Consider the following 23,404-nt stretch of genomic DNA (forward strand, 5'->3'; position numbering starts at 1 on the left):
ACGCGCGTACACTATTATACGGCGTCCTCCTAATTTTGGCGCGAAAATATCGTTCTGATTTTATGTGGGCTCCATCTCCGCGTGGCATAGCCTAACGCCATGAAGCCAAAGCGACAAATCATGCGCATCGCTGTGAGAACGCCACTGTAGAAGGGGCGGGGAGTGCGGTGGCCGAAGGGATTGCGGTAACACGATTCGCGTCCAAATTAGGCTTTTTAGGACGCCGTGAGCCATTTCACATCCACTAAAATAAATGATTTGGTGTTTTTGATGACGACAGATAAGGCACAAACCGCAATTGCGTAACTCTGACGTCTTTTTTAGAAAAATGTCTAGTCGTTAAAAAAAATCGCCCTGTATAAGCACGATTGTAAGGCAGTTCTTTACGTCCGGCGACATCATTACGGCATGGAAGGAGACGTTGACCACAGATCACACTCTGTATATGATCTGTGGTCACTGTTTTTTTGTTTTTTTTTTTCGTACGAGAATGAGCAAACATTTGATACCAAATAAAATAGATTTAGCATTCACCAAATTCGGCTTGTTTACTTGATTCAAATTGATATTTGATTTGATTACACTTATTTTGTACCCGCACACGCCTACTTTATTCCTTAATGAGTTACAAGTAATAATTCCAATGTTTTTTTTCTTTTGTCGTGCGAGGTGATCACAATTTATTATTAACAATCGGAGCTATGCGATTACGCGGAGGAGGCGCATTTGAAGATATTCAAAATTGTTCTGAATACACAAAGAACTTCAAACGTATTGCTGTTTGGGTCGTTTCCTACACGCAGGACCAATAATAAAGCCAAAACCTTATAGAGGAGACTATCTCTATCAACTCAACGCACAAACACGATGTGAAGCGTGTCTGCGTACGTTGGAAAAGAGATACCGGCGAGCAAACCATAGCGTCGAATGTCCATGCATTAAAATGTCCGTGCACCGAAATATCCGCGCACCGAAAAGTCCCACACCGAAAAGTCTTTGCAGCAAAAAGTCCGTACACTGAAATGTCTGTGCACGAAAAGGTCCGCACCGAAATGCCCTACAGCAAAACGCTCTACACCGAAAAGTACTAAACCCACTACGGATGAGATCTTCCGTCACCTCTGCCGGTTTGCGAACCATGATGATTCAGAACCACTGGTCTATGGAGCGCCATCCCTGATATACAGAAAACGCCGCTCGTTCTTCCCGTTGTCGCCATGAATCCGCCTAAACAACGAAAGGTGCCAAATCAGATATTTATATTAAAATTAATACTTCAATTACTACTTCTTTGAGCAGAACAAGGCATGTGTCCTCTCACAACAGCAAAAAATCGTCTTCCAAACCAATGCTAAAAAAGAGCCAATGCAACTCGTTGGGAAGAGCAAGTGCCAAGCTCGCTCTAGAGCACTATATAGCTCCTTCGGAGCAGAGTAGCGCAATCTAGAACGTCGACTCTCGGCGACTAGCGGCGAACGCCCGGAGGTTCCAACTGTGGTCAGAAATGCATGGAGAACGTGAGAAAATCTTTGTTTATTCAGTATTGTGGAGTTGTACGGAATGGCAATTATTTTTGACATAATAATGGAACATTTTAGAATAATTTGTGCTAAGTTTTGTGCCCCGCCAGGACGTGACTTTTTTTAAAAAATTGCCTGAGCGGCATCATGCAGCAGACGACACGGCGACGTCACACCATTCACGTGACCCGCTCCAGCCAACCCGAAAAGCCCATCTCCGCTGCGAGCAAAAATCGTCTGCTTCAAACGCCATTGCCTTGGAAATTGACTTCTCAAAATTTGCACACGCATCCGATATTATTAAAACTTTGATAAATGGTTTAGTGCTTTACTAACTTCACGACAGACTAAACATTTCGACAAAAACCCCGAGACTGGGACAAAAAGGGACGGACAAACACAAAGTCTCAATGACAGACTAGTTTTGAAAAGTGTGAACTCGCCGTTCATTTTTTAATCAGCCGTGTTGTGTCGATCTCCATGTATTCTCCCATAGGGCGGGCCGCCTCCTGGAACCCTGAGTACCACGTGACTCGCGCCGAGCCGCTCTGTCGGCCTTGTTGTCGGCAAAACACGGGGTTCAAAGGATTGCGCTACTCTGCTCCGTAGGAGCTATATAGTGCTCTAGCTCGCTCAAGAGTCAAAACAGCTACTCGGTTGGTTCAGCTCCTTGTCGCAGGTGTGCCGGCTGGCTTCTGGATAATCTTTTCAAATCCTTGAAGCTTTCGTTTCCCCCACCCCACACTTGTAAAAGAAAAAAAGAAAAAAAAAACAAACAAAAAAACAGGCAGCTGGCAAAAAAAAAAAAAAAAAAGAAAATCGGAAAATGGCGAGGAGGAAACGAGAGGCGATTTCCTCCTTTCACAGTGGCGAGAAGCAAAGTGAGGGTCGGGTTCCTTCTCTCTGCTTGCGGGCCGGCCTTTAATGTCTCGCTTATAACCGTTTCGTCGAACAGGCGAGCTGGCTAATCCCGTTAAGATTGTCTCCGGATGAAGAAGCAGAAGTCAATTTCGAACCACGTACGTTACGGCGATGTCAGTATGCTCCGAAAGAAGCCGTTGTGCATATGCAAAGCTGACGCGATTATATATTAACAAAAGCGGAGTTACGAAAAAAGCCGACACTCTCGTGCTTGCAAAGAAAGAAGGGGAGAGCGTCGTAGCCCCGCGAAAAAAGATGATTTCAGTCACGTTATTTACAGTGCACAAATTCCGATTGTTAGCGCGGGGACGACCAACATCTTCTGCTTCGCTGCTTCTTCTACGATAAAGGCCGACACCCGTTGAACCGTCTCCACTCTTTTCATTTTTGAGTCTTCTTTCTTTTATATTTTTGAGGCGACGACACTCTGCCGCGTTATTTCTTCCTTCTGCTTATATGTTGCTGTGTATATTTTTTGTTTGCTTTTTGCTTTTCTTTTTTTTTTTTTTTTTTTGCCCGACGTGTAAACAATTGCGTATCCTTGCTTTGTTTGGCTTCGTTTTTACTCCCTTTCCTTCGCTTCGGCGCTTACTACCCCCGGTTCGTCTGCGCTAGGCCCGGGCATTTTGAGGGCCGTCTGCAACTTTGCTGTTGTGTTTGTTGTTTTCTTCCACTGTCGTCTCCGATAACCTCCTATTTTCGCCTTCGATTGAGTTTCTAATCCAAAATCGTCATACGTGCTTTTTGATATTTATTAAATATATTAGAAGTGTAAGCTCGTTACCCATTTTTATTCGAATTTTATTTGTGTACTCCGGCCGGCACGTCTGCTACGGGTCATCGTTTGTTAATCAACCGGCCGCATTCAAGAACAAGTTTGTGCGATGTGGTGGAAAATCTTTCTTCTGCTTCCTACATCGACCTACGGACACCTACGTCAACAAGTACTTGAATGCACTTTTAAACTTCTTCGTCAAGCGAGCGAACGAACAACCCGCCAAAGTCACTGGAAAAAGAAATTCGAAAGGAAAAAAAGGTTACTCACTGCTAGCACATATTGAAAGAAGATTGCTGCCTGCGACCAAAACATTTCTGCGACTCTTTTTTACCGGGCAGTGTGAGCTGCACTACGTTATTTATTTCTCATGTTTTGTTTTTAGTTCGTACATACGCCGCGAAAGCAAATAAAGAAATGTACAACAAGCAGCTGAAAAAAAAAGGGTCGCTTTCTTCTTTTTTCATTCGTTTCGTCTGTTGCTTCCGCTTTGTTTGTCGTGAACTCAACACCGGTGGCGACCACCAGCTATTCATTTGCTGCTTTCCATTTTTCTTTCTTTTTTTCTATAAGCGCCGCAATGATCGTCGTCGTTGAAATAGTTTTTTGCTAGCTTCTTTGTTTTATTCGCCATTGTTCGCTTCTCTTTCCCGTTTCTTCTTATTTTCGTCGGGAATGGCGACACCATTTTTTCTGCAAAGTTCGGTAAGTGTCTGCACGTTCTTTTTTATCCTTACTTTTTGTTTTGTTTTTATGCTCCAGCAGCTCGTGCGCTTGCTCTGATAATATTAACATGTCGTTTTTGCATGTTTTAACGATTACGACGTAGTTCGAGTAGCTAAACGCCTTTTTTCCGCTTCCGAGACGCGTTTCAAACGCGTGTGATCCCCTGAGAGGCGTTTGAGACCGCTAAATAAACTGCTCTATCTTTGTTTATGCGCGCGTTGTTATTCGATTGTCGTTGCAGTTGCGATCAGTGGATTCCGCTTTGCAAGCGAACTGACCGTAATAAATTGTTTCTGCTGTTAGGGTGACGATACGGGGCTTGTAAAGCTCGAGGACGTCGCGGAGCCTATACTTTTCCATTGCGACGACTGCTTCCGTAGACTCCGAGTCCGCTAGAGGTGCCACTGTCACGTTCGCCGCCGCTCCTATGTGTTTTCGGAGGAGTTTCCAGTATTGGCGAAGCTATATTGTATTTGGTTTTACTCTTATCCCCTTGTGCCCGGTCATGCCGGCGTAGTTTTTCTGAAGAGGGCTGTCGATTGTCTGCAACACAAAATGAAAGTCGTTCATTTTTTTTTTGTATGCTGCACTGCTATTCCTAATATTACCCTTCAGATCGCGGAAAAGTAGCATTCCATTCAACATTTATTTTTCGCTTTATCACATAGAATTGGAGGGCATTCGAGTCGTGAATGAAATGATTGGCAAATACGATGAATCAGCAATATTTACTTATCCAATTTCATTATTCATCTTAATGACAAACCAAAAAACGCGCACATAGACCAAATTAAAAAAAAAGCCTCACATGTCTCAATGGTTTCCGGCTTTCCACGCGCAGACTGTCAGACCCCATTCAAGGAGGAAGGCAACTGCGTGCTGACGGGGTCCTGCCCAACTCTGGACAACGTCATCACCAACCAGACGGTGCTACGCCGATACGTATGCGGCTTTCGGAGAAACAAGCCCAAACTGTGCTGCCCTACGACGTCACAGGAGGGCAAGCCTTTTGCCCAGCTGTTTACCACCACCACGCCCGCGCCCACATCGCCCACCGCTGCACCCGAACCTCCGCCATTCACCTTGGTAGCCCCCAAGGCGGCCGGTAACTCTGGCGCCGCTATCAAGCCGCTCGAGCCACCCAAACCCATTAAGAACTACCCGAGCTTCCTACCAGGAGGTAAGTGAGAGTATTGGCTATAATCCAGTACATGTTCAGAACGCGCTAGAAACTCCACCCACACCCTCGTTACCTCCAACCAGTGTTCCCTCCACAATGCACAAAGAGTCCAGTACCCAAGCGGACGACGCGCTGAAGTGTGAAAATCAATCCTCCCCCCCCCATACTCTCTACCTACAAAACAAAAAAAAAAAAAACAAGCGGGTAACAGAAAAGCATACCTTTGCCCGACCAGGCCCTTTAATTGGTTACTGTGCCCAGCCCTCGCACTCCCTCCTGCAAGGTATTGCTGTTCCACGAGCCTAGGCGTCACATAACGCAACATGGCTACTGTCTTTACTGACTGATCGGCGAGCGATTCACTGCCGTGGCGGATGTGTTGTGCAGTGTATTTGTCGCATCCTCAATGTGTATCCGGCTTATCCGTGTACATGGCACTGAGAATGTGCCAACCTCCCCCAATCTTCTTAAAGATTGGGGGATTGGTCTTCGAAAATGTTTCTTGACCTTACTTTCTCGGCCTCTCTTTTTATTTTTCCTTTTGTCTTGACCGCAGGCGCATCCAATGGCATTTCACAGCTCCCTTAAAGCGGTAGCTTTACCTGTGATACTTTTTAGGAATTTCGGTGTCGGTGTTTGTTGTCTGTAGTGGCAGCGGAAAGAGAAAAAAAATATTTTATTCCCTCCCCTTCATGGCGCGAGGAGAAAGAAGTCGGATGTTCCCATTAGACGCGCCGCGCAAAGGAGGATGAGGAAAAAGCCCGGCGACCCGTCGATTTGGGCGCGACCACGAGGAACCGTCATCTGGTAACGATAAGTTAAAAATAAGTGTTTGCAAACACTACTACCGTTATACGAAATCACACTTTGGCAACTTCCGGTTGCTACGCAAAATATTGGAGGGTTTTAGAAGCTTCCACCGGCGTTCGAGTTGACTGTAGCGTTTCTACGTCTCCAACACAACTCGAAAGGTAAACTATGTTCTGCCAAAACCCGTCGCCTTCCGCCCTCTTCGCCTTCTTCATGTCCCCTCTCCGCTCATCGCTGAACTCAACGTTAATCCCTCCCTTCACCACTGAAGAACACAAGGAAAGCCTGCGCCTTCGCCTGCGCCGGCGCAGGTTTTTTCCGTAAATGTGCGTAGAAGTCAAAGCGAGAGCTTGAGCACGTTCGCGCAGTGCGGGCGATATGGTATCGTCACGTACTTTGTACAGGTACGCGACGGCACCGTTTCGCCCGCTTTGGCCCAATGTGCAACAGCTATCACTTTCACTCATTCGCACCCATTGTGGACAAAAAAGGCACCCTTTTAATATGCGCTTCATTTTAACACAACTCAGATTGCGTTTGGCGCTGAACGGAGAGCGCAAATCAAGCAGTGTCGAAAACGCAACGTGCCGGATTTCGTAATGTTTCATCTACCGCGTATTTCATAAATCACATATAACGTCTTTGATCGGACTGTTCGCGATTTCGACTCTTCTATCCTGGGGCTACTCACTGGCTCGTGATGGCGGGAAGCCTTGTCTCGTAATCTATCATGAGTCAGTCTAGGAAACTTTATGACTCAGGCACGGGATCGCATTAACGCAGAAACGCGGAGCCCGTTGAGCAATGACTCAGAAAGACGAACATGACGTGATCATGCTTTGTGTTTTACTGCCCGAATAACCCTATATAAACGTTAGATTAGTGCCGCTGCTGCTTTGACTAGATTATTCTCCGTTCATTGGTGAACAAACATGGAGTTGTGAACAAGAAAACACACATTTACTGGTGAACAAACATTTAGTGGTGAACAAACATTTTAGTTGTGAAGAAACTTTCATATCAGCCCGAAAGCGCTTTGCTCGATTAAATTCATATTTTAGCTCCACGATAAAAACAAGCGCACACGCACGTCTTTGTGAAAACAACTCAAAACACGAGAGCGTCGGCATTAACTGGACAGTAATGGGCAATGTGGAAAACCATAGCGACACTATAGCGGGTGACAGGTGAAGAACGAAGTGGAAGCTCCTCCCACCTCTTTCCACTTTAGGAGAGCGAACTCTGGAGAGGAGGCGACCTCCTCTCCACCGTTCGTTCCGCTGAAGTGGAAAGGGGTGGGAGGAGCTTCCACTTCGTTCTTCACCTGTCACCCGCTATAGTTGTTGAGGGTCATTATGAAAAACACTTGTCATCGAAGAAATGAGTTCCGGTTTCCTCCATCATATCTCGACCAACAGCAGAACTCGCGGAATTTTACCTCGCACCTCGCCGCAGCGTTCCTCACCGATAGTTTTCCTGGGATGATCGACATGTGCAGTGATGCAGTGAAAAAATAGGTGTGTGTGGATTGGCGGGCCTTTATAACGTTATGTGTGCCCTGGATTAATTATTATTATTATTATTATTATTATTCTATACGCACAAATTGTGAAGCCGTTCATTATGTTAGTTCCATGAAATATCTAGGCACTCACTCTGCGATTTATCATGGGGCACACATGTGTCGCACTTATGTCAACGGATGAGAACCGTTTCTCGTCTGCTGCATAATCTAAAATGTTTTGTACCCTTTTCTACAAGAAGAAACATAACGCATACTCTGAGGTTTGGCATTATTGTCTTCCTCAATTGTCCTCTCTTACGGCACGCAAAGATCGACCGCATTTTGGGAAGTATATTAAAAAGTGTTGTTTACCGCAAAGAACACTCATGGAGTGAAAACGTGTTCGCTTTTCTCGAATCGCCGTCGTTTATTCGTACAAATCGCCATCTGGGAGAGCAAGTTTCAAACCACATCCGCCCCACTTCGAGCAGTTCACCGTTTCTCAATGTTAAGAGTGAGAACTGGTGGTAGTGGTGAAAGTGTGCGCATTCTATGCGCGAAGCATTTTCAATACTGTTCCAGAGACATTGCTTTCTTTGACTTCCAGCTGCACACTAAACAAAAAGTCTGATATCTAAGTTTTCTGATGTGTTGCGAGAGCAATATTGATCACAATGGGAAATCTGCCTGGACAGTTATTTTCACCTTGTTTATTGTGATTTTTTGCACACGATCATGCAGGATAATGCAAACGGATACGTAATTTCAAATGTACTAACTTCTATTTTTCGTCCCTGTACTGTCTGTTTCTTTTCTGATGAACTCGCGAATCTGTGTTTTTCCCGTCAAATTGAAATAGTGTCTTTTCTCATGGAAATTTATCTAGTTACGGAACACCTCTTCGAACTTTCAATCCCGCATCGGAGTAGTATGTAAGCATGTTGTAAGAAATGTTTTCCTGAAAACTGCGTCGTAGTAGGGAGTGAACATGTGCGGTTTTTTTTTTTGTCTTTTTTTTTGAAAGCGAGCAAATTTGTGTTCTTAAATACCGACACGAAATCCTCTCATCCACGCCTCGTAAAAGCACACCTCTCTTCATCCTGATGGTGTGCATGTGGTTATGTGCGTGCGCGAGTTTTTTAACTTTGTTTTATATGGTGCAATTCATCTCCAACTTGCTAATAAATGAACACTTTTTTTTTATTATGGCACTAACCTTTGCATACTGAAAACATCTTTTTTTTTTCTTTTTTTGCTTTGCATTTTGGAATTATGTTTCTCCCATAAAGCTGGACCTGGTCTTACAATCCCCTGATGACCTTGATCAGTCCGACATAAACTCTGCCGCATCCGTATTCCTTAATAAAATGTTGTTTTTTTTTTTGTGCCGTGGCTCCTGTTTTATTTTGATCCATGTGTCCGCTCTAACAAACAAACGGACTAAACGTACGAATCGACGTTTTTATATATATAGTGCTTGTGTGGACTTTCTTCACCAATGCGCATGCATACTGACCTTGAAAGCTCGTCCTTCTCCAACTGAACTATAACCAAATTTTATACTGCGCCATTTTGTTTTACTCTGTGTTTGTAGTTCGTAGTTCTATTCAAGCTGCAACCACTCTAGCAGCAAACTTGAACTTCTCCGCTGCACTGTGGCAAGACATGGCCATCTGCGTCTGTGTTTATGTGTGTCCGTACGTGCGTATTTTTTGCATGCACGTGCTTATGTACTAACGTCTACTGTGCTAACTTTAAATGCTGGATCCCGTCCTACAAGTCCTTGGTGGCTTTGACCAGTCACAAGAACTGAACTTACTTTATCTACGCTCGCCAATTAAAATTACAACTACTACCACTACTACTACTAGAGCAAAATAACTTGTTGGCCTAGTTGGTTAAACATTACGAAAATAAAAAGCGCGAAAGACAAGGAAAAGAGGAACACTACACATAGTCTCGCTTTCTACTTGTCTTTCACGTTTTTTTTTATTTTCGTACTCCTACTTGTACTAGTACTACTGCTACTTCTACTGTCATCATCATCATCGCGACTTTATTAGGCCGTAAACACCCAGGGGGAAAGCAAACCACGTGGCCACAGCGAAATTAAACCCATCGGCGATCGGGAGGTACGCTTCCCTCCGCACCAACTCGGTGTGTGTTTGTTTTCGATTTCGACAAACTTCGAGGAAGCACGGCCCAAAGATTAACATCGGGGCATCGGGCTTTCACACCGTATTTAAATAACCTATCACTGCTAAGTCATCTTATTTTATCACCTCTATTGTCGCGACGCAGTTTGGGTTCGCCTCAATACCTCATTGTCTGATAAAGCCACAAATATAAAGGTATACGTATTGCATCAAGTGTACACGTCGATGAATATACGGCGAGGGTACGCTGTTTTGGGGTGCGAGGGAGAGGTCAGCGATGTCCGCGGCTGGCCGTGCTGCAATGAAGGAAACCTAAATTCAGATCTTCCCTGAAGGCAGCTTTTCAAAGTTCCTCTTACCCCCGGGTGACACTCCTGTTTTCAGTATTATCCACTGCCTAGGAAATGTATGCGGCGTTAATGTTTAGACCTGATCTCTTCTCTCTCGATACTTTTGCAGGCTGTGGAATCTCGAACATTAGCAGCATCCGCATCGTTGCTGGAAAAATCTCGGAAGTGGGGGCCTGGCCTTGGATGGTTCGTCAGTCTTCCTATCTGTCTCGAGGAACACCGCGGCTGTGCGGAAGTATCTTGGAAATTAAGGGCGCTAGCAATATTCACTGACGAGGTTAGAACGGCGGGGCGTCTCTTTCGAACGCCCGACCACCAGCAGGCGCTCGTTGCCATTCTCCGCGCTTTGGCTGCGCGTGAAGGATCAAAGTTCGCGAAACGCGTCAGCGAAGCCAGAAAGCACGCGCTGAATGCGGGACATCTGAAGCGCCTTCGAGTCGTTCCTACTCCTACCGTGACTTTGCGTCGAGAAACTGCGGCAGAGGATAAGACGAGAGTGGACGTCTGAACACCGAGCTCCGGTTGGAATGACAACAGGGTAGAATTAAATGTAGCTGCCTTTCTCTCCTCTGCCCTCATCAGAGGCGCTAGAACAAGGAACGCAGGCGTCCGGCTTTTGACTCTCGCATTCGAGCGCGTTCGACAAGCGCAGAGAAGCGCGTTCGACAAGCGCAGAGAAGACGAAGGCCAGCTAGCTTAAGGTCTACTCTCAAATCGTTCCAACCAGAGATCGATGTTCTGACGTTCCCGCGCGCTCTCGTCTTCTCATTTCCCTCACTCTTTCGGCGCATAATTTATCGGAGATGCTACAGTTGCGAGATTAATTTAAAACGAGTGCACGTGCCGATGTTTTTTATTTACTTATTTCTTTTTTTTTTTACGGCGGGCAATGCAATTTTTGCAGAAATGCAATCCTTAAGTTGCAATCTCTACTAGTTAGCCGAATTCGGCTGTGCGCGTGTTTTTTTTTTCTATCTTCTGACACAAATCATTGAATTAGTTAGTCAAGCGCGTCCTACACAAATGTGGCTAGAACTAAAAGGAACTGACTTAAAAAAAAACAAAAAAAAACACGGTCTGTTGGGAGAACAATGCTAATATTTAACCGTATATGTAGAGTTTGTGCCACAGTGATTGTACCACGGATATTGCTAGCACCTAGGAGTAATTGTGGTGAGTGGGATACGTTAATGATGAAGACCAGCGCGAAACACGAGGAGACAGATGTGCACTTGTGTTTCGCGCTGTTTTTAATCATGAACGTATACCAACTAGCCAAAATGTTCATTCGAATGAGATACGCCTTATGATACTCCGAGAGCATGACATCTTAAAACTTTAGAGTGTCCTCGGACCTCTAGTGTTCCTCGAGGAACCCTGCCTGCGTTCCAGTGCTGCGGTCCACATCACTTGATATTTCGGGGTATAGAGTGGCCCAATGTTGCAAGTTTTTTTTAAACGTTTAATCCACTTCCTATTTTTATATGCCGTCGCTACCCATATCCCTTTAAACCGCTTCACAATACACCCTTTGTGCACGTTGTGTAATATTATACTTTGTCTCATCCTACGATGGACTAAAGGCCAAAGCCAAGGGCCGCCAGGTCCAATCACGTTCCACGCTAATCTATAACATGCCTAACATTGATTAGGGGTAGACGAATAATGCTCTGAATCAAAGAGCGCTGCATCATTTCTATAGCTTCGACACTGTAAAGAGCCTGTATATCATGGCTTTCTCAGCAATGTAAAACTGATGAGTCACTCAGTGCTATTTGATAATAACCACAGTCCGCCCATATCTATCAGTGATGCACCGATACGTGCATCGAACAATGAGCAAACAATGAGGGATATAAAATAGCACCGAAACCTTTTATTTTATAACGATAACTACGTAAAAAATACGAAACCGCAACTTGTTCGCTTGATTTATTCTTTCGTTCAATTTTGTATTCGTCAGATTGTATTCTGTTAACGGTATAAGTGCCATCCGGAAAAAGTTTTATTTTCCGCACTTTTACATGGTGTTCACCAGATGTGAAGGCGAACTCCCGAAAACAGGTTGTCCTTAGACGACCCATTTATTTGTGAACCATGAGACGGGGACGACGGATTAAGATTCCGTGCACAAGAGGTTAGGGCGCAAACGAGCTGGTGGTGGCTAAATACCTCGAGACTGTGTTCGAGACTTTGTGTTAGTCCGTCCCTACTCGTCCCAGTCTCGGGGTTTTTAGTCAAGTGTCGTTTTAGTATCGTTTTTACAAACTTTTTTTCTTTTTCTTCTCGTAAGTGTCGTTTTCTTAGCCAGCTTCCCGGCACTCTCCAAGTTCTAATATTTCTATTTGCTCCTTGACAATAGTTAATGTTCAGCGCTGCAAGTAGGACGCACCCCATATCGAGAACACGAAATGCGAAAGATCGCGCTGCTCTTTCGGTCATCGTGACTGGGAAACGCTAGTGGTTGGCTGTCGCGATAGGGCCATTTGTGATGCTCTAGTAGATACGGCTGTGTCATTCGACCTAGATCAGGTTGTCAAAACGTGCACCAGAGATAATTCTGTTTTTGTTCTTGTTTTTCTAACCCATAGTAACACAAACCTAGGTTATGACTGCCAGGTGGTCGAGGGAATTTCTGATCACAAAGCGGTCCTTGTCAGCCCTAACATTCGTATCAAGCGTTCGAACCCTGAATTCGTCACGTTCCTTGATTTCAACAGAGCTGACGATGTATCAATTATTGATGAGCTTAGTTTTTATTTTGATGATTGTTGTGCCATAAGTCAAGACGCTGATGTCAATACGCTGCTTAGATATTTCAACTCCCTTATAGATAAACGCATCAACAAATTCGTACCTATTACTAGGAAGAAAAAGAACCCTGCGCACCCCTGGATTACAAGAGAGGTGCTGCAGTTGAAGCGGCAAACGAAGAGGAGAGGTCGTTCAACGAAACATAGCACAGAATCAGTTCATACCTCGTTTTAATATCTTAAAACAACCTTGAAAGAAAATATGTTAACAGCTAAAACCAAATATTTTAATGTAACTTTGGCTGAATTTATTAAATCAAATCCTGCCAATGTTTGGAGGTCTATTTTTACAAAATGTAACATATCACAAAGTTCTATTATAAAAGGTGAATCTGTAAGTGAGCCGACAAAGATAGCGAACTGTTTTAATTATTATTTTAAATCTGTATTCAGTCGTGATAACGGCAATGATTCAGAGTTTTTCTTTGAAGGTATATACACAGCTTTATCTGATTTAGAAATTAGTGTTTCTGGTGTCCTCAATCTATTAATGAACCTTGACTGTAAGAAAAGCCCTGGCCCTGATGGAATTCCAAATTCTTTTCTTCGCCGATATTCACTTTGGAGTTCCGAAATGTCTACATGTCATTTGCAAAATATCTATTTCTACTGAAACAGAACCTTGGTCATGGAAGTCGGCTAAAATTATCCCCTTCTTCAAGTCAGGCAACAAACAGGTGGTTACAAACTACAGACCCATTTCGCTCACATCGTCTTCATGCAAACTTTCGGGACATATTGTCTATAAACAGGTATCTGAGTACCTCGAGACTAATTTTATTCTTTGCCCGCAACAGCATGGTTTAAGTCGTGGCTATTCCACCTCAACCCAACTTCTTGAATTCACTCACGACATAGCTTTAGCTTTAGATAAAAGAGGACAACTTGATGCCATCTTTGTAGATTATTCTAAGGCTTTTGATACGGTGTCACATCATAAGCTTCTTCAGAAACTACAAGCGATTTTAAATAATACGTCATTAATTAATTGGATCTAAGATTATCTAAAAAATAGATCAGAGTTTGTTTCATACAGGGATGTTCATTCTAGCAATGCTTCAATTAGTTCCGGTGTCCCACAGGGATCAGTTTTAGGACCTCTTTTGTTTTTACTTTACATTAACGACGTCGCAAATGGTCTTCCAATTAAAATTCGCCTGTATAGAGATGATTGCGTTTTGTACAACGAAATCAACTCGGTACATGACCATGCCTTGCTAAATGACTCTTTTGAACAGTTTTTTTAATTGGAGTAAACAGTGGCAGATGGAAATTAATTTTGATAAATCTGTAGTAATGTCATTTACTAATAAGAAGGAACCGTCTGTTTTTAGGTATGGTACTAGTAATATAATTCTGCGCAAGTTCACGAATACAATTATTTGGGTATTTTTTTCACGCCTAGTCTCAAATGGGATACGCACATCAGTTCTATTTGTTCTCGTGCTCTGCAAAGGCTAGGATATGTCAAGACAACTTTAAAATCTTCAACTGGGGAAGTTAAAATAACGGCGTATAAAACCTTGATTATACCTATCATAGAGTATGGTTGTGTGGTGTGGGATCCGTATCTAAAGGGTGATATTAAGCAGATTGACGCAATACAATCAAAGCCAGCTAGATTTATTTGTAATAGATATGACCGCAATTTTTCTCCTACATCTACTATGACTGACATAGGACTTACGCCTCTTGATTCTAGACGCGCTGTAGAACGGCTCGAGCTCCTACACAAAAGAGTCAATAATAACTGTGCACTTAATCGGGAAAAATATGTTGGTTTTGTTACTGAATCACGCACTCGAAGCTTCCATCCATTAAATCTTGTACCGTACAGAGCCCACCTTAACTGTCTTAAATATTCTTTTTTCCTCGAACGATAGAAAACTGGAATAACATAAATGGATCAGTTCGTTGTCTCGATTTTGATAGGTTTGTATTAGAAATACAGTAGGTGTTCTGGTATAGTGCCTGGAATCTGTAATTGAAGCGTATGCGTTTGTTTTTGTACTCTTTTTATATTGCATTTTTCACGTTTTTCTAAGTTTTGTTTCGTAGGGTGTGTACATATTTAATCCATGACCTTTTTGAATGTATATGCATGTTTTCTTTCCACTCCTGTGATGACCTCATCGAGGTCGCAGTATTTTGAAATAAATAAATAAACCCAAACAACAAATGTCGTGGACGAAACGTCGCTGAACTAAATGGTGTGGGATTTCCTTTTTGACACCTGCGAACTCAATGTAATCAGTTTCCACAAAATGCAAGGAGCATATAAATCGGGTAGCGTCCGCTTTCCGAGGAGCCCGTAAAGGTTCTGCAGGAATTGCAGCCAGCCATCAGTCCCGATCCCGTTGATCTTTCAGAAACGTGCAGACTCTGCCGCACAATGCCACTTTTTTTGAACGCAAGACATGTGAGCCAGGTCTTCACGCAACATCTTGGGGTATTCTTTTCGGAGCCGATCACGGGAATTCACCGCGGGCACTCACTAGTCATCTCCAGCTCTAATAATAACAATAACTCATCTTGAAGTAGAGAACAGCAAACGGAACGAACATAACTGCAAAGGGATCGCACTGTAAACAGTTCCCACCACGCACACGCATGTCGTCTGCTGCGCACAGAAAAAACGATCGGGTGTAGCCACGTGACTTCCGCCACTCGCTCTGTCCTCTCCACTCCTCCGACCTCCGTGCGCGGGTTTCAGCTTCGGTTTTGAGCAGTTGCGTTTTTTGGCTTTAAATATATATACACACATATATATATATATATATATATATATACGTGACTCTAGGAAAATATAAATTGGGTAGTCTTTCGACACCACAATAAATCGCCTGGCAAGAAAATTAAAAACGTTTTTTTAGCGGTGTCAGTTTCCCTTTAAAGGCAAGATGAAAACAATGAAATGTATGCCCAATATGCAGGAAGGGGAAAGAAGACAGCCAATGCGAGACTTGAAGTTAATCCGTTTACTTTTATTTAGAAAAATGCGTACTATGTGCCATACGAATATTTTATGGGTATTATGCGTTATGGTAGGTATGGGTGAGACTTTTGTTTCAGTAGGGGTAAGAAATAGGTTTTAAAACGGACGACACGTTGAGCGTTTCACTAAATATCCAGATCATAAAATGGCTGCTAAGTGCTTTCTTTGCTTTGCCCAGGCCGCCATCTACCTGAAGACGAGCGACAAGGACAAGATCGGCTGCGGAGGCGCCTTAGTTTCCCCCAAGCACATCCTGACGGCCGCGCATTGCGTCAGCGTCGGTGTGCGCGCCACAAAGTAGGTCGAAAATCATGGCCTCTTTATCGTAAGAATAATAAGCGCATTAAAGAACAAGAGGACACCGAGCGCTTCTTATGACTGGATTGTTTATTGAAAAACACGCATTATTGTGTGTTTTCCAACGCACAATCATGCGTGTTGGATGTGACCGTTGTGTGTTACAAAGTAGGTCACATCAAAGCCCTTGTATCATAATAAGTAGGAGGATTAACTATTTTCACGTCTTTGATGAAAAAACGAGTATTTTAAAATGATTGTGTAAGAACACGCCACGGTAAATACATCCCTAAATTAAGGCTGATACATTTGTGAAACGAGCCAACCGAGAAAAATGAAATTCACAAAAACTTCCCAAGACAGGCGTTCGGAAATTTGGGTATTAGCTTCCGTTCTTAAACACCGGTGAGAAATAAAGGCGGCCTACTGGAACCCGTGGGCTGAATTTAAGGTCGCCCTTTTTTCGTCCAGGCTTCCGGCGCGGGTCTTCAGCGTGCGTCTGGGCGACCACGACCTGTCGTCGGCTGACGACAACACTCTTCCCATTGACGTGGATGTAAGCGCGGTGCACAGGCATCCCAGCTACGATCGCCGTACATACAGCAACGACGTAGCTGTGCTCGAGCTGAGCAAGGAGGTCTCCTTCAACCAGTTCGTGCAGCCCGTGTGCCTGCCTTTCGGGGAAATCTCCAAGAAGGATGTGACCGGATACCACGGGTTCATCGCCGGCTGGGGAGCCACGCAGTTTAGTGAGTTCAGTGTTGTTTTCTTATTTTTACCTGCGAAATAATGCAACGTAGTCAACGCCAGCTCACACCGACTTTTCTCTTATAATTGCACCGCACCATATCTAGAAACGTGAGGGTTTCCGTTCTATTGCAATTTTTAACCGAGGTATAGACAGTATCACCCCTCTAAAAACGATTCATAGAGTTGAACCAGACTCCTTAAACACTTTGCTGCTCACGCAACCTCCCCGTAACCTTATGGGAGAGTTTCGTACACGACCACGCGCGACGCTGGCGTTGACAAGGGGCCTACGGGCCGCCAATCTAGCCAGCACTACTTGCAGTCTGGCAACAACGAAGCGTGTCGGAATTTTAAACCACTTCTGAATGCGGCGCCCAGAAATCTTGATAATACTTTATTTATTTATTTATTCGGTTACCTTCAGCGCCCTGGCTAGGGCATTATTGCAGGGAAGAAGACAGTACGAAATTTACACAAATGCGAAGTACATATCGAAAAACAGAAGGCTTAGGATGCGGGAGGATTCACAATGACAGCAACAGAAAAATATGTACATGATAACACCACAGCCACTTTACAACATAAACGCCACAAAAAGAAAAGCCGATAACAGAATATCAACAAACAAATATAATTAATTTAACAAAAAAAATTATGAGTTGGAAAAAATGAGAAATATGGAGCAGAGACAATATCAGCTGGTGAATTGTTCCAATCATGTACTGTACGGGGAAAGAAACTATACTTGAATATATTTATTCTGCACCTTCATTCGCGGACATGCATAGGATGATCTGTACGGGGAGGCACATAGGTTGGTTCGTTTATGTATTGTTTTTTTTTTTTTTCAATGCCATTTCTGCGATTAAATAGGTTATAAAATAAGGACAGTCAAAGATAATTTCGGCGGTCTGCAAACGAAGGCCACCCTAACCTATTACATATAATAGATGAGCTTTTCTAGAAATCATATTCGCCTGACACAAACCGCGCTGCACGTTTCTGTGTACGTTCGAGCTCATCTATACTTGTCTTGGTCTGAAAATCCCACGCGGTGCAAGCATATTGTAAAATCTGACGCGCGTTCGCCGTATATAAAGCTTCTTTGAGTTTTGTGGGTTTCTGCCTGAAGTTATGTTTAAGAAAGTTTAACGTGCGGATAGCCTTAGAGGACAGATACTTAACAAGAGCGTTCCAGGACAGTTCGCTGGAAAACACAACCTCTAAATACTTATATTCTGGAACAACAGACAAGCTTGTGCAACCAAGAAAATATTCTGTGTGCAGAAATCCTCTTTTGTTAGTAAACCTGACTAGACTGCATTTGTTTGAGTTCAGAGTCATCTTCTATCTTTGGCACCACAATAAAATAAAGTTAAGATCATTCTGCAAAAGCTCAGAGTCCGCTTAGCATGTGATGTCACGGTAAACACAGCAGTCATCTGCATATAATCTGACGCGACTAGAAATATTTCCAGCTAAATCATTTATGTATATAAAAAAGTAGGGGTCCGAGGACAGATCCTTGAGGGACACTCGATAAGACGCTTCGTTTGACGAACTTAGACCGTCGAGGACCACATTTTGCTTTCTTCCAGTGAGATAAGCTGCAAGCCATTTAAAAAGAGTATCTGGAATATGAATAATAGGTAACCTTTGCAGCAACAATGCGTGTGATAGCGAATCAAAGGCCTTTCTGAAGATAGAAAAAAATCGTAAGGGTGCAGGCGAGCTGGTGAATATTAACCATGTGAAAACGAAGAAGGGACAGAAAATTGACACGACGACGTCTGAAACTCAGCTAAGCTTCTGAAGCCTAGAAAGACAAAATTAACTTGGCTACGACAGCTTATCGATGCAACAATATCATGGGTAAACTATACTACTTCTGTATCACAAGGAAATTACGTTCTGAAACCATGTTGCGTTGGGTGAAAAAAATTATTACATTGTGGATGACTGATTAAGTTACAGTAAATAATGTGTTCTAATGGTTTACAGGAAACACTTGTCAGAGAGATAGACCTATAGTTACAAGTCTTTGTTTTGTCTCCACTTCGGCGTATAGGGACTACGTTTGCATTTTTCCAATTAAGAGGTGATTCACCCTGTTCAACAGATTTTCTAAACAACAATATTAGATATAAAGCGACAGATATGGCGCAATTTTTCAGAATATAGTTCGAGATGCGATCTGGACCACGGGCTGAGCCTATTTCGACCTTCTGTAAAAGCAACGCGACGCCGTGCTCTAACAATTCTATGTCATTCATTAGTGAAAACCCATTGTAATTCGGTAGACCACTAACCATGCTGCCTGACTGTGTGAACACTGACTGGAAGTACAAGTCAAAGCTTTCAGCCTTGCCTTCCAGATCGTTGCCATAATTTATACCATCCAATACATCAGGAATAGTGACACTAGAATTCGACACATTCCCACACCTTCTTAGGGTTTCTTTTGAGTTTTTCAGAGAGATTTCCTTCATACTTGTTTTGTGCCTTCCGCATTTCCTTTGTTATGCTCTTATTTAGTTCTTTCATCTTAGAGTACAGTACAGTTTCTCTCGACTGACAATACCGGCGAAACAAACGGTTCTTTATCCCTATCAAGGTTCGAAGTTCCTATTCATCCACGGTCTATTGGTTCGGCGCTTAGCCGAAATGATACGTGATGGGACGAACGTCTCGATCAAAAACATTTTTGTTTTAAAGAGGTTTCACGCTGAATTAATATCTAAAACTGAAATATGCAGCTGGAATTCTGGAAAAAAATGCGCCCAGTTCACGCGATAGCGAACCGTAGTCCCCAGTTTGATAGAAAAGCACTTTCCGTGGTTGTGAACTGCGGTGCCGCGTTGAATTACAGTGTACTTTTGAGACAACAACCTCATTATCACTTATACTGGGTATTGTAAAGACAGAGGGCACAAGATTGCGGTCATGGCATAAAAATAAATCTAGCACATATCACTTGTAGGGCCAAGTTTTGTTGGTGTTTCCACGAACTGTAATAATGAGTGTGCATTGTTCATTTCACGAAATGCTGTTTACAGAATAGACGTGGTCTGAATTATTAGATGGAAAGACACCCATTCTATATTTGGCAGGCTAAAGTAGCCTGCAAGTATGGTGTATTGTGAGGGGTAGTGACCAAAATTACAATCAATAAACAAGAAGAAATATACGCTAATGGGGCGAACTTGTGCCCAAAACAAAAAGGGAATAGACGATAATACCAGAGCGTCGAAGTCGGCATAACAGCCGTACCGAACGCTGGGGCGAGACTGACTCCGCTCGCCTTGCGGAGTCCCTTATGTACCCTCGTAGGTTTATGGATCATTCGGAGTAGGACTTTCGGTGCGTAGACTATTGGGAACTTGATCAGACGAGAATGTTCTCCAACTTACGAGAAATAAAAGGACAGTCCGCTGACTCGGATCGAACCTATAATATTGCCGCGCGCAAGGCTGAGAAAGCAACGCTCGGTCACGGTCCTCCAGAAAGTTCCCGTTTATTCATGTACCGCACGTAACTTCTATCATTTATCCCTGCTTTTGTTTTCTAGAAAGTGCGTGTTCATTCTCGCCCCGATCACGCGACGCTCGAACCGCTTTCGCCGAATCTTCGAGATAGCGGCGCACTCTAGATAAGAGGCCGCCCGCGACCTTGTCGAGTCAGTTTTTCGCCCAGCGTTCGACTCTGCTGCTACGCCGATTTCGACGCCCGCGACGCTCCGTTATTATCTTTTGTACCCTTTTGTTTCTTGGCACAAGTTCGCCACATTAAACGTTTATTTCTCCCTGTTTATTTCCTGTTTTCTTTTGGTCACCAACCGTGACATTTTGGTGGAGGTGCCGTGCCACGTGTCTTCTCACGAGTACTGCCGACCTTCGCCATCCGACAAGGTGTACTCTACAAAGAGAACTTCGGGAACAACAACTCGCCGTGGCTGCTGGTAATCCCGACCGACCTTCGAGGGGAGATCTTTCAAGCATGTCACGACGACCCGACGTCCGGACACCTTGGATACAGCCGGACACTGGCCCGTATTCGTGAAAAGTATTACTGGCCCAAGCTCCCCAAGACCGTCCACCTGGACACACGATCATGCCACGAGTGCCAGCGACGCAAGAAACCTCCGACGAGGCCGGCCGGACTCCTGCAGCCTATTTCTCCTCCAACTGCACCCTTCCAGCAGATCGGAATGGATCTACTTGGTCCTTTTCCGCCTTCGACGTCGGGGAACCGCTGGATCATCGTCGCCACAGATTATCTCACGCGGTACGCCGAAACGAAAGCTCTTCCTTCGGGGACTGCTGTGGAAGTTGCCAAGTTTTTCATTGAGTCCATCGTCCTCCGGCACGGCGCTCCAGAAGTTCTGATTACAGATCGCGGATCATCGTTCATGGCACAATTGACCCAAGAAATCTTCCGACTCAGTCACACCAGCCATCGTCGTACAACTGCGTACCACCCGCAGACCAACGGGCTGACGGAGCGACTCAACAAGACAATCGCCGATATGATCTCTATGTACGTCGACGTAGAGCACAAGACGTGGGACGAGGTGCTGCCCTACGTCACGTTCGCCTACAATACGGCGGTTCAAGAGACCACTGGATTCACCCCTTTCCAGCTGGTACATGGTCGGAAGGTAACGACCATGCTGGACGCCATGCTGCCCCATGAGCCATCTGACAACGAGAGCGACGACGCCCAGGCGGTTGCTCAACGCGCCGAAGAAGTTCGCCAGCTCGCCCGACTCCTGATTCAAGACCAGCAACGCGTCGACGCCGGCCGCTACAACCTTCGTCGCAGGGACGTCCACTTCCAGCCCGGAGATAGGGTGTGGGTATGGACGCCCATCCGTCGCCGCGGCCTCAGTGAGAAACTGCTGAAACGGTACTTTGGACCATACAAGGTACTTCGTCGCCTCGGCGAGCTGAACTACGAGGTGATGCCCGACGGAACACGAACATCGTCACGCCGCCCACCACGACCTGAGGTCGTCCACGTCGTGCGCCTGAAGCCGTACTACGCTCGATAGGACTGTGGACCTTTTGTGCTCCAAAAGACTCTTTAGTTTATCGTTCTTTTTTTATTTTGATTTGTTTTACACTGCATCGGGGCGATGCACTTTTAAAGGGGGGAGTAATGCCGCGCGCAAGGCTGAGAAAGCAACGCTCGGTCACGGTCCTCCAGAAAGTTCCCGTTTATTCATGTACCGCACGTAACTTCTATCATTTATCCCTGCTTTTGTTTTCTAGAAAGTGCGTGTTCATTCTCGCCCCGATCACGCGACGCTCGAACCGCTTTCGCCGAATCTTCGAGATAGCGGCGCACTCTAGATAAGAGGCCGCCCGCGACCTTGTCGAGTCAGTTTTTCGCCCAGCGTTCGACTCTGCTGCTACGCCGATTTCGACGCCCGCGACGCTCCGTTATTATCTTTTGTACCCTTTTGTTTCTTGGCACAAGTTCGCCACATTAAACGTTTATTTCTCCCTGTTTATTTCCTGTTTTCTTTTGGTCACCAACCGTGACAATATTATACATATACAGCTTCCGCGCGGCAGTCACGCGCGGTAACCACTCGGCCACGCACGCGCTTGCACGCCTAAGCGCGTGGCATTACCCACCCCTTTAACAGCGCATCGTGTCGATGCGACGTACCAGGAAACAAAAACAGAAAAACAAACAAAAATAATGGCAAACTACGTGGACTTGTGCAACACAATCCTATCGAGCGTATTACAAAACAGAATTAAAAGTCCTAAACATCGTAGTACGGCTTGAGGCGCACGATGTAGACGGCTTCCGGTCGTGGAGGGCGGCGTAATGGAGTCCGTCTTCCGTCGGGCATCACCTCGTAGTTCAGATACCTGAGTCGACGAAGCAATTTGTAGGGTCCAAAGTAGCGCTTCAGGAGTTTCTCGCTGAGACTACGGCGGCGGATCGCCACACCCACACCCTGTGTCGGGCTGGAAGTGGACGTCCCGACGACGAAGGTTGCAGCGGCCAGTGTCGATACGTTGTTGGGCTTGAATTCGGAGTCCGGCGAGCTGACGGACTTTTTCTGCCCGTTGGGCAACCACCTGGGCGGCGTCACTCCGTCGACAGGCGGTTCGTGGGGTAACATCGCGTCCAGCATTGTCGTCACTTTGCGACCATAAACCAGCTGAATGTGTGTAACCCCGGTGGTCTCTTGCACGGCCGTGTTGTAGGCAAAGGTGACGTACGGCAACACCTCGTCCCATGTCTTGTGCTCCACGTCCAAGTACATGGAAATCATGTCGGCGATCGTCTTGTTGAGCCTTATCGTTAGACCATTGGTCTGCGGCTGGTACGCCGTGGTGTGACGATGGCTGGTGTGGCTGAGGCGAAGTACTTCTTGTGTCAGCTGGACCATGAACGAGGATTCACGGTCTGAGATCAGGACTTCGGGAGCGCCGTGCCGGAGGACGATGGACTCAATGAAAAACTTGGCACCTTCCACAGCAGTTCCGGAAGGAAGGGCTTTCGTTTCGGCGTATTGAGTGAGATAATCTGTGGCGACGATAATTCAGCGATTTCCCGACGTTGACGGTGCAAAAGGGCCAGGTAGATC

General features: G+C 44.9%; 1 protein-coding gene across 1 annotated transcript in view; it reads left to right on the top strand.

Moving 5' to 3' along the window:
- The window catches only part of LOC8026581 (venom protease), a 69,585-nt gene that overhangs the window by 16,513 nt on the left and 29,668 nt on the right, over positions 1-23,404 (top strand). The window contains exons 2-5 of the mRNA XM_042291244.1: positions 4,784-5,122; positions 10,052-10,128; positions 15,929-16,047; positions 16,519-16,796. Of these exons, the coding sequence (XP_042147178.1) occupies positions 4,784-5,122; positions 10,052-10,128; positions 15,929-16,047; positions 16,519-16,796 (813 nt within the window). The remainder of the gene's footprint in view (positions 1-4,783; positions 5,123-10,051; positions 10,129-15,928; positions 16,048-16,518; positions 16,797-23,404) is intronic.

The sequence above is a fragment of the Ixodes scapularis genome, unplaced genomic scaffold (genome assembly GCF_016920785.2).
Source record: "Ixodes scapularis isolate PalLabHiFi unplaced genomic scaffold, ASM1692078v2 PGA_scaffold0__279_contigs__length_252992795, whole genome shotgun sequence".
NCBI lineage: Eukaryota > Metazoa > Arthropoda > Arachnida > Ixodida > Ixodidae > Ixodes > Ixodes scapularis.